Below are 16508 nucleotides of genomic sequence, written 5' to 3' on the forward strand. Positions count from 1 at the left end.
AATTTGGATTGAGTATTCAGTGTCAGACTGATTATCTCAAAGATACAGATACATGACATGACTACAGTGATATCTTCATGTTCGCTTAAGACTCTCAGGTGTGTGGTACTTCTGATGTTCAAAATTGTAACCTTCTCTAAATGTCTCCTGGGTTTCCTAACTCCCAGACCTTAATGTTAACAAAATTATTCACATATCTAAATCCAAGTAACATACATCACTACTATTACTGAAAAAATCCTTAAAAGGTACCAAAAAGAGCAGATAATAGTCCATATCCAAGACTTAAAAAAACACAAACAAATAATATAGATTTTGTAAATAATCAGTTATGTCAGGAAGAGGAAATTACAAAACATGTAAAAAAACCAAAATAAATCAAATCTATTTTTTTGAGCTAGTGTGGATACTGATGGAAGTAACAGAGAACCCAATTAAAAAAAAATCAAATTTTGGCTAGGTCCAATCTATTTGATCTGTCAATGCGAACTCTTAGACTTCATTTTCCTTCACGATGCAGTGGCCTGGATGTTCCTGAGAGTTTCCTATGTTATAAGAAATGGAAGGTTTGTTTTATAAACTGAGCTGAAAATGATGTTCACAGAAAAAAAGGGTGAAAGGGACTATAAAGCACTGAAAGGAAAGAAAGCAGAAATCAAAAAACAAGGAATTGAGATGTGAAGAGGGGATAAGACTATTTATGAAAGGAAAACAAGAGGGGTAGATAAGCAGAAGACAGTAAAGAACTGAATGAAAGCAGGATATGTTAAAGGATAAAGTTTATCTATCTAGATACAATCAGCAAACCTTTGATTTCTCTAGTCAACAAGTAGATATGTGACTGCAGTGTAGAGGATATGAATTATGACCGATCTTAAAGATTTTTTCTCTTATGACTAAAAAATAGCACAGGCTCATTATGCTTAGAGGGACACTTTGGGAAATAATAGTTTATGTATACACTTGACAGGGAATTAAGATGAAAAAGTAGAAAACAGCAGTGATAAATATCAGAAAAATAAATGAAAAAATGTATTGACATTTTACTCAATTTCTGCATTCAAAAAATTACAAGGGATATTATATTACTGAATTATTTTTTCTCCTCCCCACCAAGAATCACTTTATGACAGTTATGTCTCTAGTGTAAGGAAGCAAACCAGTTCCAATGACATTAATTATTACATAAGTGGAATTTGATATTGGGAAAATAATGAATCTAAACTCCCTTTTCCACTAGAAGAGTACAGGGATCAAATCAGCTGATCTGGATTAGTCTATAGCGATTAGACTGCTCCTTCAGCACATGCAATTTTACAGTGTTAGTTATTTTCAGTACAGAACTTGAGGTAAACCTTTTTGCCATGGAGTTGCCAGCAGAAAACATCCTAAATTCACACTGCTGGGAATTTATTCCAAGATGTTCTTCTTGCTTTTACAATCAGTGGTGGTTACTTTTTTTCCCCCCTCTGACTTGTAGTACAGTGGTGGCCTGTGGTGCTGTTAGTCACACCTGCAAAGCAGTGTAATTTACCACAAGAAAACTAAAGAACCCTTAGCAGGAGAGCTGGCGCATGTACTACTATCCTGTCATTTTAGCAGCAGGGAATCCTAGTAATTTTTAGCTGACCCCTTACTTTCACATAAATCAATGTAATAAACGTAACTATTTTAACCATAGGCACAACCCAAGGATTAAAATTATCACGAGAATATATTTAAAAATACAACTCTCTTATGTCGGTGTAGTGTAAGAATATTATCACTTTCTATTAAGAAATAATGGGTTCATTAACCAGAAACAGACACACATTGTGGCTATAAAACAAACCTGGCATTTCTGCATTGGTATAACTTCATTGCTATTGATCTTTCTGAAAGTAACTGTAGTGTTGGGTAAAGATACAAGGGCAAAGAGAATACATTTTATCTTAAAAACAGAAATTATGTTATATTAAAAATAATATCAGGAAGTATACATGGTACTGACATAAAAGACCCCATAAAACACTGAAGCAGGGAGCTTAATGTAAGGAAGGATTTTTTCCTGGACTCTAAGGCAGGCAGGAATGGGCCCATGCAGAAAGAGTTTTGCTATCTATCCTTCACATATTTTTTTGAGGAACAAAATATTTCCTGCACTTTCCTAACAGTAGGTTGATTAGGAATTCACCTTTTAATAAACTACCTTAGAAGGCCGATTTGGGACTCTAGTAGCAGTGCAAAATACTATAAAAAATAAAGTTTATTTCTAGCTTTTCTATTCTGATCTCTGAACAAGCTAGATTTTTCTCAAACTAGTAAGTAGTAATTTTCTTTGTTCCTGCACATATGTAAACTGTTGAACCATTTACTTTAAGCTAATAGAACTTTTTTATATTTTAAATTTATTATACTTAAAAAGCTTTTGTAGAAAGATAGGATTCCATTTAAGTAGATACATTACCCTGTGCCTGAAATACATTCCAGCCAGAATATAATTCAGCAAGTTGATGACAATGCTGGCTCCAAAAGAAAGGAGGAGACCAGATTGGACAAGAATGAGCTAACAGATTGTGCAGCCCAATTCTGTCCCTTTGAGTGTGATATATTGTTTCAAGATGCTAAAACCCCATACTTTCTCAAAGCATATCTGTTGTGCTGGTTTTCCCATTTTCACAGAATCCTCATTATTAGTACTCTCTACTCTTTTCAAAGCACGTCAGACTCAGACCATATGCCACTGAATAATGCTTATCAATTGTCTAAAATGCCCAATAGAAGAAAGATGTGCCAAACAAAAGAATCATGAAAATTATGAAGTCTTTTACAAAAATAATTACATATTTCACATCTGGTACAGATGTTAAGTGAAATAAAACCAACTCCTTGTTATAACTAAATGTTAATTTTTTATGACACACTTTTGTGTCGTAAAACCAACATCTTGTAGAAGGAAGCTGAACTTCTATAATGAGTGAAACACTTAGAAATCATTCTTGGGTATCCTCCCAATTTTTAAAGGCAGAAAAAAAAAAGTAATTTTTGATGAAGAGTTGACTTATACTCCAGAACTCTCCCCTCCAAAAAAGATGCCTAAACCACCTCAAATACGATTATTCAAGAAATGTCTTATTGTTTAAACAGTTGATATATGTTATTAAAACATATACATTGAACACTAAAAATCTTATCTAAAAGACAGCAATATACCTATTCATGACACAGACCAGATTCTTCTATTTCTGTTTTATAGCACAGCATTACCTCAGAATATTAACATGGAGATAAAAGGTTATTTTATTTAAAGGTCAGAGCAGGAAAAGTAATCCTTTGCCTTTCCAACAACTCTTAGGATTTTTTTAGGGTGTAGTTTTTTTTGTGTGTGTTTTTTTTTTCTTTTTTTTTTTTAGCAATGCAAACCAGAACTATATGGTAAAATTTAATTCACTTTCATGCATATGTCTTTGCATATTTCCACAGAGCATATGAACACATACCCAAATCCATAATTAGTGCACACATGTTTAAGCAATCACATCTCTAAAATCATAAAATCAGTACTGGCCTGATTAATTTTTTTTGGAGTCAATGAGTGTCTTTCATTCAAGTGCCCTTGAATTCAGTGGATGCTGGCTATTGCCTAGTATGGATGCAATTGAATATTACAGTAGGTATGTTTGTGCTGAAGGATTTTGGTTATTTCTAGAGGTTTCCTAAAGAACAGTCTTAACAAGATGCAGATGGTAAAACAATACACAAAGTAGAATGCAAAAATCATTGTGGTTAAAGTTAAAACTGTGTACATGGGTACACTTCTTCTCCATCTTTGCACCGTAAATATAAAATAAAATAAAAAAAATAAAATTAAAAAAAATCCACATAATTGGCCAGGGAATAAGTTTCTTAAAAAAATCCAACCCCAAATAAGAAAACACCCTGCTTGTTTGCTGGTGAGAACGGCATTCTAACTTCAAACAATAAACAATAAATACTACTTCGTACTTTTGTTTTAGGTTAAAAAAAAGCAGTAAAAACATTAGAGAAAAACAAATAAACTGAAAACTTGATTCTAATTAATTATGTTGTAAAAAGATTGCAACATCTGCTGCCACTACAGATGTAGATGCAATTTCTGAAAGAGGAGAACTTGTTACTCTTTAGTCAGCTCCTAATGTAGAACAGCCTGACTGATCTTATACAAGCTTACCATCACAGACTGGTGGCACTGTCTGTTTCCAAAAGGATAGTCTGAGCTGTTGTCCCTTTTAACGGGTCACAAGGTTCAATGTGACAGTCCTGGCTGACAACTCCACGTTAGAATTTTGGCTGGAATGTGTATATTTAAAAATCATCTCATTATTGTACAAAAAAGCAGGGTGAGCATACTATTTGCTTTTTTCATTGGCACATGGGCATCAATGAACAACAAAAAGAAATTAAGAATTAATCTATAGGTGCAGTCTTTCAGATGCAATGCCTAGTCACAGTTCTGGCATGATGCACCTGTGCTTTGTAGCAAGAATGATCTTTACAAGTCATGTCAACTGAAGAGGCCTTGCAACAAGTGCAAATGGAAAGGAGGGCAGCTTCAGCTGCTTCTTCACTCTTTGGCAAAAAATAAACTCCATGTTGGGACTGCAAATCCTAAGAGGGATAGAGAGCTCATTTTGGAATGTGTATGGACAGCACACCTTACAGAAAAAGAAAAAAACAGAACACCTATAAGGCCTAGGGTATTCTTTTGGCAAACTGGCAGTCCTGCTTAAATCCTGAAGAATGTCTGCATGTGCTGTGATGCACAGTAACTGGCAAATGTGGGGAGGAGCTTTGAAGAATCAGCTACAAATTTCACTAAGTAGGGTATTTCAACATCATTGGAGGCTTTCTCGCTCAGACTAAACTAGACATAAGGTATCTGAGTGGACAGAATCTCTTAACAAAAACATGCACATAGCCTGAAACTTTGTTGGATAGAATCTATTAAGCAGATCTAACTATTGTTGTGTAACAACATGTCTAGTAGAACTGAAAAATTTACTTGTACTAGAAACATCAATTTTCATCAAGTACAGTTCAGTCTTATGAAGACTAACAGCTGTCTCAACTTTCTGAATAACTTTCAACTTTCTGAATACTGCAGGAACATGGGTATGAACAGGAAACTTACATCAGACATGAAATTCAAGGAAAGCATTCACAAAGAACCATCTCCAAAACTGAACAGAGCTGCCTGTAACATTTACTGAAAAGTAGATGGATGTAGAACAAAATTCCTTCTCATCTATAATTCAGCTGCACCTGTTAGACTGCTGACTCCTTTTTGATGGAAAGAATGTCTTGTATGGTTCCTCCGTGATCCTGGTATGCTGTTGTCTACTTTGGTGGCAACAGTTGAAGGTTTGTTTCTGTACATCATTTATTCATACAAATCTGTACTCTAGAAGCTTCATACAAGTTTGTGTCCTTTGAAATATAACTGATTGGAATATTGTCTAAATTTGATACTTGGAGCTGGGTGGCAGAGATGGGGGTGGATTTGCCTGCTACTGTGAAGTGAAGCAGTCTGCAGTTGCTGAAAAGAGAGTGTACCCTTCACATGCTGCAAATGCGAGTCTCGCTTGGCACTACCACTGTAGGGAGCATCTCTACAGAGAAGATGAGGGAAGCTAAGATGATGGCATAGCTGATAAACATGTAGCAAAGATCCAGTATTGGTCTCTCCCCCAGTTCTATCCCTCCCCCTCAGAGCCTGAATCTCTCTTTTACCATCAGAGAAAAACTGCCATGCAGGGTAAGAGAGTAAAATCACCTTTCATGGCTGTTAAGAATCTGTGTCTACCTCAATTATCAGTTTTCTAGATGTTATTATGAATGGCACTGTTTACAGCATTTTAAGAAGTTGCAGTATGTATATATTAAGCAGTATACCCACTGGGAAGCTAACATAAACATAGGCTGTCATATAGCAAAATCAATTACACCATTAAAGAAAACTAACCAATGAGTTCTTAAAGGAATCTTAGTCAGCCAAAATTAATATACAAATAAGGCTGAATGAAGAGAAATTCCAAGGCTTGTTGTAAAGCTTGTAAACTTTGGAACATCCACCAATGGAAAATCTCTTGTATCTCAACATACTTCACAATTAACAATTGCAAACATTTTGAGAATTAAATAAGGATATTTATTTATAACACCCTAAAGGAACCCAGGTTGGCAAAAAACAAATGTGTAAAATGGACAGGCAACAGAAAATGTTGCTTAAAGGCAAGAAAAACCTATTTCTTCTAATTGATCCATTTTTATTCCATATGGAATTGAGAAACACAAAATATTTGGGCAAGTATTCAAGATTGGCAATACCTCCCATAAAGTAGGGAATACCTCCTATAAAGTTAATATTCACTAGTTCTACTTTTAATACTCAAAAATGCCATAGCTGTATGGAGAGAATTTTGTCTATTTCACCTAGTCCAAGCCTGACTTTAATATAACTTGAAGTTACATTTAAAAAAACCCAAACAACAAACCAACCCACCAATTATGGATAAAGAATTAAGTAGTACATATGCTGGGTATGTAGCACTACTGAGCTTTGTTCCTTGCTTCAATGTCAAATGAAACTCAGGCTAATCATACTCATTTAAAACACAAAACTCCAAACTGCTCCCATAATTACCTAAAGAAATATTCACTTGAAATGCTTCAAACAGAATTGTGTTCTGCAGAATAGTGGTAAGATATAACAATTTAGGAATTAATCCTCAGTCTTTTACGTAATCAGAACTGAGTAACTTGGTAGGTATCTTGTGCTCCAAATATTCAGCTTATTAATTCAGATACAAATAATATGCAAATGTTATTAAACTAATAAATGCAAAGTCTGCTTGTCCTTGTTGGCTCCTCTTTCAAATCCTTCAGAGGTTTGTTCTGAAAAATAGGAAATTCAAAGACTCCTAATAGAAAATCCTTTTCCAACAAGTGAAGAAGCTTCAGTTACAGTTCTTTTCAGGATGGTAGTGGCTCACAGGACATAAGGAAGCTACTCACATTAATGCAAGCCATTTAGGGGAAGATGCATGTCACATATCCTAATTGTAGGTGAGATCACTAGAGTAACCTAGCATAAGGTACTAGAGTACTCTACTAAGCAGTAATCATTTTGATATGAAATGTTCCTGTTATGCTCAAGAAAGCATTAAATAGAGGTTATACTGCTAGAAAATCAGATTCGAATTGAGACATGCTTTAGTAGTAGCAGTTTAGCAGCCAAGACATCCATTTTCTTTTTTATAATCCATCCAAAAGAGGAAGGATACAAATGTTATTCTTTATGTTTGAAAAAAAATAAAATCACACTTTATTTTTTTTGTAAAGAGCAAACAAAACCAAATAACCTCCTCTAGAAAACTGTACTTTTTGGCATGTAAATTTTGGTACACAAGTGAATAATTACTCATACAACTGGTGACATATTAAATGTTCATACAATATTCATTCTGGATCTTGTATTTATGAATCCTGTATTTTGAGGTCTTTTGGCCCAGTATAGTCACGGAAATTCCTATGCAAAGGGTCTGTAACCATTAAAAAAATCTAACTTCCAAAACCTGGGAAATCTGAATATCAACCAAAGAAACTGTTTTGAAGCACAGACATACTATAATCAGGACCATTAGTTGAGAAGGAAAAAAATAATTCATTATTCAGAGCAGGTGCTGAACCAAGTGCAGTAAATAAATCCATTATACATTTTGAAGAATGAAGATGAAACAGAATATTAAATGGTTATTTCATATTTGATCATCATTCATGCTTTGCAATAACTGAAAGGACTTTTTTGAGAAACAATACAAGAAAATGTAATTAAAGATTGTATTGCCTGAGAAAGAATAAAAAATTAAACGTTTACTCCAATATTGCTTAACATCTGAATATTTGGCAGTAATTTTTATGTTCTTAAAATAAATATATTAGCAGAAGTGCTTTTTCTTTTAACATTTAGTTATTTCATTGATATGCAAGGCTGAACCATTCCTAAACAGTTGATTCTGCAATATATCTATATATATAAATATAAATGAACAGGAGCATTATATACATATGTACATATACACACAGAGATATATATGCATATATATGACCTTCTAAACATACAGTTATCTTCTGAGAAGGATGATTTTGTTCCTAAAACAGTGAAAGAGATTTGGTTTAAATTCAAGCTCAATATCTCTATGTCACGAATTTCCAGCTGTAAACTTTGGAGAACACTAGTCCTCTTTCTTTTATTCTTTGTCTTATCTTTGTATCAAAGACTTTTACCATGTGATATATGTTGTCTGGGACAAGGGGACTAGCATTAATAATAGATATGCAGGAAAAACAGAGATAAAAGAGTTTGTGTTCTAAAGTTCAGCCTTTGCAAAGATGTTTATATAGTCTTAATGCTGACACTAGTCTTAATACATAATGAAATTTAGCTTAATCATAGCTGTTTCAAGATCTATGTTCACATGACTCTTTTGTCTTAGATGTATTTTCTTTTCAAACAAATATCAATAAAATAGACACAAACCACAAATAATGCAGGTAAAATGATTCTACCTCTCTTTCATCCATCTTCAGCCATTGTTTGGGATCATCCTCAGTGGCTAGGAAAGCTATCAGATCTAAAGCAGTAAGCCTTGTCTGACGTCTGGATGATACAAAAATAAGAACAGGCTTGGCTGGAGAATGACTCCGAATCGCTGTTGAGGAAAGCAGAACTTGAGAATTAGGCCCTTTAATGACAAAAATGAGAGTTTCTCTTTGCCTAGACAGCTGATATACCTCTGTGCATATGATACACAGATATGTGTACTTCTCTATTCTACCAGATGGATACAACTGAAGTGAGCATATATCATCTCTGAACCAAATCAATATATGCTTAGTAGCGTCTGAGTTATTTTTCTTGCTACTTCAGTGATCATTGTAAGCTAATTAACAGAACCAGTTGGGAAAAAAAAACTCATCAAAACACCACAAAACCCAGACAAGCTTTCTCGACTTCAAAGCTTGTGAATATCTTTCTCTATCTTAGCATAAGTATGTTCTGTTTTTTCCACCTATTGGGATATGTTAGTTTAGGCTAAGTGCCATCAAGGTCCAAAACTTGCTTTCTGCCTGACCCGGAGTCCAGACTGCATAAACTCATGTCTGCCTGCAAACGATCACTTCTAGCTACCAAAATCAAAAAAGTGACTTTTCAAGAAATACTGTGAAAGTGGGCATTATGGTAGAAAAGGACTTTGTTTCTCGTTTTCTAATTAGTCTGATATATTTAAACCAATTATGTTTCAGAACTTTTTAAAAAAAGCTCAGTCCTTTTTCTTGCTCAGCCCATGGTCAAGAAGTTTCAGGTTGCAGCGAAATTTTTATGGCCTCAGGAATAAGTACTGCCATGAAATGTTAAAATAACCTTGACTATATCACGTCAAACAAGTGGTGAAAAGAGTCCTCAATAAATCATACATCTACAGATTTTCTAATATCTACAAGCATTATAAATACAAACAAGTGCATGTAGAGTTTCAAATACTCTCAAAATCTCTTATAAATCCAACTGGGTGTTTTCTTATGTAATTCTCATTCTAGCAATTAAATTTTTGCATTGTTTATTTCTGAAAACTATTTCATACTATCCACTATCACATATTGTTCCTTGGGTATTGTGAACTACCCATGCTGAGTAGTTCATAAATACTACCCAGCATGTGCTCTTGCATATACACATACTATACAGTTGTGAAATTATTGAAACAAAATAATTTAAGTGTATTTATACCTTACAACTATATATGCCAATATATCTATATATTTTAAAAGCCCAGCATCTAATGGATTTTTGTTGCTTCAGGAACAGGTGTGGCAGAACAGCCTGAGACAGATTTATTGTTCATTAGTGTTTTTGTACAATGCTCTTGTGGAGGTGTAAATAATCTGGGCTGTCAAGATTGGTCTCTAGTCCACAATCAATACTTTGCTTCTGTCATAAGGCTAATTAAAGCAGCTAAAAAGTCACCCCACAAATGTCACCTCACAATCAACAGCAGTTCACATTACAAAATTTATTTTGGAGGTTATTTTTAATTGATATAATAAATATTCCTTATGTAACCAAAGCAAAACATGTTCAAATAAAATATGAGAGTTTTTCTTAAACCTATCCTGCTTGCCAGCTTTGTTAAGAATAAAAAATTGGAAACAGAAGCATATCTGGATGCACTACAAATTTTGAATTTTATGGTTATTGCTTTGAAACTAGAATCGTAGGAGGAGGTTAGCCTGACTTGCAACTTCTGTTCACAATTTTTTTAATGCTTACATACAGTGGTCCATATGAAAATACCTCAGCAGATTAATAATATGAATGGTTTTATTACTTTCTAAATTTCAAATATTTTTACACAAATATTTCTTTATGGTGTTGAACACTAAGAGAAAACACATTTTATATCCCACTCACTAGCACTAATTTTATTCTTCTGTTCTAAATACATTACATTCCTCCATTCTATGTCGCATTTGTAGCACACTTTATGTTTCAGACAAATAGCTTTGGGCCATTAGCAGAGCAGATTCCCCTTATACATGCCAAGAGTACATACACACATGTTGTAAATATGCTGCAAATGAACTGTGTAAAGTGCTCAGTCTTTTTTTCTTTAACAGAAGAAGCAAAGGTCTAGGAGCTTGTTGCTTACCCTGAAACGCAGGTTTGTTCATACTAGCCATGCGAGGACAGTAATGCTGCCCAGGGAAGCCCTGAATATGCACCTCCAGAGGAACTGGGCGTACTGATGGCCGGAAGTTGAACAGACCCATCTACAAGAAAACATTTTTTTTCAAGTTTAACCTGGAATTATCTTATAAATTGCTATTTTGGTTTTCTGCAGTGCAAATACATAACCATCTCCTGAAGCATTTTTCATACCTGATTAATATTTAGCCAGTCAGCAAGGTCTCTGGCATTTGCTAAAGCAGTGGATAAACCAACTACCCTTACAGGCTTCTCTGTGTGAGATGAGATGAAGTTTGTTCGAGACACAATGACTTCCAATACTGGGCCTCTCTCATCCCCTAGTAAATGAAAAGCCCATTAAAAAATGGAGAAAAAGAAAAGGTTCACAAGCCAAAAAGTATATTCATGTCATAAGTACCAGCACACTTCTTCAAATTTAGAAACAATTCTCATCAAAACCAAGACAACATGCTCACCTAACAGATGGATCTCATCTATGATAAGAATGGAAACTTTCTGAACATAGCTTCTGTTCTGCCAGCTTCTGCTAACACCATCCCACTTTTCTGGGGTAGTAACAATCAGATCAGCTTGGGCAATAGCTCTCATATCAGGAGTCACATCTCCTGTCAACTCTACAACCCTGTAACCGAGAAAGATGACAGTTTGCTTTACAAAGCTTTAGAATATCTTAACGTTCAAATATTAACTTCTAAACAAAAACTTAAAAGAGAGAAGACATAACATTAAATAAAGTAATTTTGTTTCTGGTCAAATACTTCTAGAAGAATTTTCAGAATTGTTTTAAGTAAATAAACCTGTCATCCTAGCAAATACCATATAAATACCAAATAGAAAAGGGCAAATATGATTCCCAAACTTCCTATGGTTAATTTTTCTAAATGAAGATAATATAAGAATATTAGGATGATAATAACTGGATTCATAACATCTGGCCATCCTAGCTGCTGTCCATCCTAGCTAGGATGAAACCTTACTATAAAGATACCTGCTGTCTGCAGAGATCTCTGGTTTGAATAATGAGGCTAGTGTATCTGCATTTATTGGTGAAGTTCCATTAAAATTGGAGCAGGAATTATCCTAAGGTAATTCTTTGGGAAGATTAGCAGAGTTTTTCCAGTTGTTTGCCTTATTACCCTTTCAGTTTCTACTGACAGCATTTAAGATGATCCATCATTTTAGACAGAATGTAATGGATTTTTGACATTTCTAGGATGCATTCTACATCCAGTTAAAGATTTAACAAAAATTCCTCAAAGCAATGTATATCTTCTCTTCAAATTTTGAGTCATAAGTAATAAATTTCAAAAAGAAAATATTATCTGAAAATATTTTAAAATTATGAGGCAAATAATTTATCCTCACAGGCCAATAATATAGAAAAAATATCACAAATTAATAGGTCACTGATATAATAATAGCAGGAATCTCATTGGGAATTTCATGTATACAGAGTAGCACTTCTATTGAAACCTGAGGTGTGCTTTGAGCTTTTGCTTGGCAAAAAGCTACATATAGGAAAGGAAAAGTCCCTAAATAATGCATTTTATGCATATAATTTTTAACTCAAGAAAGTCTAATTTTGGAAATCACCAACATGACTGCTATACTTCATATGTCATAAAGTAACGGCTGACTTCCAACACTTGAGAAGATCAGCAAGAAATTGATGCTACGAAGGAGTAAAACTCTAATTTATACATGAAGAACCATATAGGAATATCAGTTCATGCAAGTCCTCTGAGTTCCTTTTAGCTGATTTTTCTAAAAAAAAAAAAAATAAAAAAAAATCTTATTTTGGATTGCAATTTCAATTTCCAAGGATACTGGAAAGAGAAATCTGAGCTTCATATTTGTTATATGTGCAAGCAATGAGAATAAAAATAGCTGGGTATTAAAGCGTATCCATTTTTAAGTTTTGATTTTGCTATCACTACAGTGACTACTGAGAGCATTTTTTTAAAGTACTAGAAATTTGAAGGATAATACACAATCAGAACCTATTCTGAAATATTCAAGAGTATTTTGTAGATTTTATTAATACATGATGGGCTGTTTTTTTGCTTCTCATTTCTCTGATTAGGTAAGGAGAAACATACTTTTTACCAAGTTTTTCTTCAATCCTAACCTTCCAGTCCTCAATTCTTTCACGAACGAGTGCTTTTAAGGGTGCAATATACACTGCCTGCAAAAAAAGTCACAAAACCAAAAGTTAAACAAGAAAGTATCTACAAGGAAAAATATTTAATACTTGTGAGACTTGAACATACTCATTCTCATACTCATTAAAATGATAAAGGTTTGAGTTCCTTAAATGACTTACAACAGGATTCTGTTTACAACAGGCTTAATACGTGAAAATAATGCTTTCTTTCCTGTGCTATTAACAAATAAATAAGAAAGAGAAAAAAAATTTTCTCAAAATGAAAGTATTTATCACAGCATTTAATATCATAATCTGCTTACATAAATAATGACATTTTTTGACATGACTATAAAATCTGCAAGCTAACATTCTAGAACAGAAATAATCAGAATTTCCAGCAAGCAATATCCTGCCTGGTTTCTAGTTATGTCATTAAATTACTAAAACATTACCAATTAAATTAAAAACTGGATTATTTTAAGCAAAGTGTCACAATACTTTCCTCAAAGAAGCTTGCTGCACAGGGGGGAATACTCTAACATGTAGAAACAAGATTTATTTACAGATTTATTCCAAATTAAATATTCAGAATTAATGAGAATATTCCAGTTAAATATTCTGAAGCTTTTGAACATGAAGAAACTGCTCCATGAAGAATTCACACACATTCTTGGAAAACATATAGCCAGGTTTTCACCTTTATTAAAATCTAAAAGATACGGTCCTTTGAGAACTGGCTATTTTGTAAGTCTAACTTAGCTGAAAATGTATGAGTGTCTTCCTTATCTCACTTGGACTCACAAATTACATGAAGATAATGAAATTTCAAAGATGAATAAGGGATTTATGTACATGATTTCTGTTAATTTCAAAAGTTATTCTTTGGTCAAATCTCACAGTCAGATATAAATATATTTTCCAAAGACTTTAAAGTCTTTGGATATCTTAAAGACATATATAACCAAAATGTGATTAACTAGGACAAAATGGCCAAGTTGAGATAGAGATACTTTGAAATCAAAACCCCAAAAGCTGAGTTGTTCAGCTTTTAGACAATTTAAGAAATAAAACACAGGGGCAAGTTGGAAAAGAAAATTGGTTTGCAGTAATTAATTGCAACTTATTTGTTTAAATAAGAGAAAGACTGGGCTAGTTGGATTCACATGGAGGGGAACTAATAGCTATAAACCAGTATTACTGCTAGTAGATGGAGATTAAAACAGGAAACGACAGTAAGTACAGAAAGGGAAATCCAGAATGCCTGTATGTCACTTTAATTGTACACTGATTAATATATAAAGTTGAAATAAAAGCATAATATATATAATGCAGTGCCATTTCATATTCAGGCAGGTATAAATTGGAGAAAAAAACAATCAGATTGTCATAGTCTTTTTCTAGGCTTTTTTATTGCTGAAAACATGCCCACACAAAATAATTCTAGTAAATCTATTTTACAAACCTTTGATGTGGGATACTTGTTAAAAACTCTGAAGATGGCTAATTCAGCTGCAACAGTTTTTCCAGAACCTGTAGGAGCTCCAAGAAGAACATTACAGTCTGTGTGATAAAGTGTATGAAATATCTGGGTCTGGATAGGGTTGAAGTGTGTGAACTTGTACAGGGCTTCATATTCCCGATGTCCCAGTGCTGTGATAGGCAAAGGCTGAAGATCTAGAAGCTCTAAAACCACAAAATAATCATAAATATATGACAATAGATGCCATAACAACACAGTTTATTATGAAGATACAGATATTAAACAATAATTTAGTGGGAAACAAGTTACATAGGAAATTGTTTTACTTACTCTCATATGACACAAAGTCTGCACTTGGGTCATTGTTAGCTTTGATGAGGAATAATGAAAAGTTCATTTTGTAACTCTGAGGTATTTCTGCAAGTACTGTTAGTATTCTGATAGCTGTGAAGCAGCTATTTGCATAAATTAATATTTTCTTTAAAGCTGTTTCCTTTTTATCCAGTTGTAGTAAATTCTAAACTCATTGTATTAGATTATATGTATGTCCAGCTTCTTACGCTAACAGAATGTGGAGTTGAAAGACAGCATAGTGTGTATATTTAATTTTCAAGGAAATAAATCTATTTAAGAAGGAAGGATTCTTTGGAGTTTCTAAGTTGATGGAGTAATACAAATCAGATGAGTACAACTAAATCTTGCATCTAATCCTTTAAACATGTAATGAAATACACAAACTTAGTAAATAAACTAACAACTGTTCAAGATATGATTCTTCATATATCTTGAGGGCATCTGCTATCCAAACAATTAGAGATTGTGGAATTTGGAAGATGATATATATAACCAGATTGGATTTGGAATCCTACCAAATTAAGGAAACTGCAGTGATTCTGCTATGCAGATGCTTGCTTTGAAGTCTGGATTTCTTTACTTTTTTTTCTTTTGTGGCTGGAGGTCTCATTGTCTTTTCAGGGTGCTTCACATTAAGGTATGATATGGGAGTCATAAAATCTACTGAGGCAATGATGCCTAATATTCTTCACATGCTTTTCACTGATACCTTATGGCTGTTTAATCATTCCCACTGAAACTGTGATTTCTTGGGCTCTGACGAGGAGAAAGAAGGTTTTTTTGCCTAGTAGGGCCTCTATGTACTTCATTGTTGAGTGGGAACCAGATGGGAATTGAAATCAATTACCATAAATCCTGGAGGCTCCATAACTGGTGATGTGTAAATATCTTTCTGTTTCTTCTGAATAGTAGTCAGTGATCAGTCAATTAGATAAAAAGGTTACACATGCTTTTTCAGACAGCGTAGGTACAGTATAACAATAGCTAAACACTTCACAAACACATGTGAATTTATGCATGCCAAAGGACAACACCGTATAAGAACAGAGTATTTCTGAATGCACACACTTCATAGACCGCTAGATGAGCCAAATGTAATTACAGTGGAAAGGTTTTACAATGACATCAGGCACAATGAATGCATAAGGCAATTTATGTACCCAGAAAAAAAAGCAGAAAAACACAAACATATGCTTCTGTGCCAAGTGTTAAAAAAGGAGGAGGAGGGGAAGGCCATGACTTGATCAGCAGTGCTGAATTGAAATGTGATGTTTGGTACTGTAACAGTGCTTGCTATGACGATTTAATTTTAGTAAAATAGTGAAAGGTCTCAAACTTTCAAAACTTTAACTATTTTTCTTTTCTGAATGCAGTTTTTAACCCAGCCATCTACTCTAAGATTATTTTTAACCAGTCCAGAAGAAATGTAATACTTACAAGCACTAAGATAAGACGTACTATAAAGAGAGATTTGCTAAATTGTACATGACAGTTTCAAATTTCCTAAGTTTTATAGAGAACCTGGAGTAATTAAAAGATTGGTATTATGTTCAGATGAAATGAGCAGCTATTTGGTTCAGGAATCTAAACTTTTAGAGACCTTTAAGTGTAGTGAAGAAATGGTTACAATAATACAAATGTATCACAAAGTGAGATTTCATATACTTTTCTATGATGAAGCAAAAGTCAAAGAGATTTATTGCACTACATAAGGAAAATCAGTAGAAGCAAGATGAATTAAA

At 33.7% G+C, this 16508-nt stretch overlaps 1 protein-coding gene across 1 annotated transcript in view; it reads right to left on the reverse strand.

Annotated features, from left to right (window-relative positions):
* The window catches only part of ASCC3 (activating signal cointegrator 1 complex subunit 3), a 265394-nt gene that overhangs the window by 56577 nt on the left and 192309 nt on the right, over positions 1-16508 (reverse strand). Inside the window, exons 25-30 of the mRNA XM_005145089.3 lie at positions 14395-14615; positions 12886-12971; positions 11242-11408; positions 10958-11103; positions 10728-10848; positions 8587-8729 (exon numbers count right to left, since the gene is read on the reverse strand). Coding sequence (XP_005145146.2) covers positions 8587-8729; positions 10728-10848; positions 10958-11103; positions 11242-11408; positions 12886-12971; positions 14395-14615 — 884 coding nt within the window. The remainder of the gene's footprint in view (positions 1-8586; positions 8730-10727; positions 10849-10957; positions 11104-11241; positions 11409-12885; positions 12972-14394; positions 14616-16508) is intronic.

This window comes from Melopsittacus undulatus, chromosome 3 (genome assembly GCF_012275295.1).
Source record: "Melopsittacus undulatus isolate bMelUnd1 chromosome 3, bMelUnd1.mat.Z, whole genome shotgun sequence".
NCBI classification, from domain to species: Eukaryota; Metazoa; Chordata; class Aves; order Psittaciformes; family Psittaculidae; genus Melopsittacus; species Melopsittacus undulatus.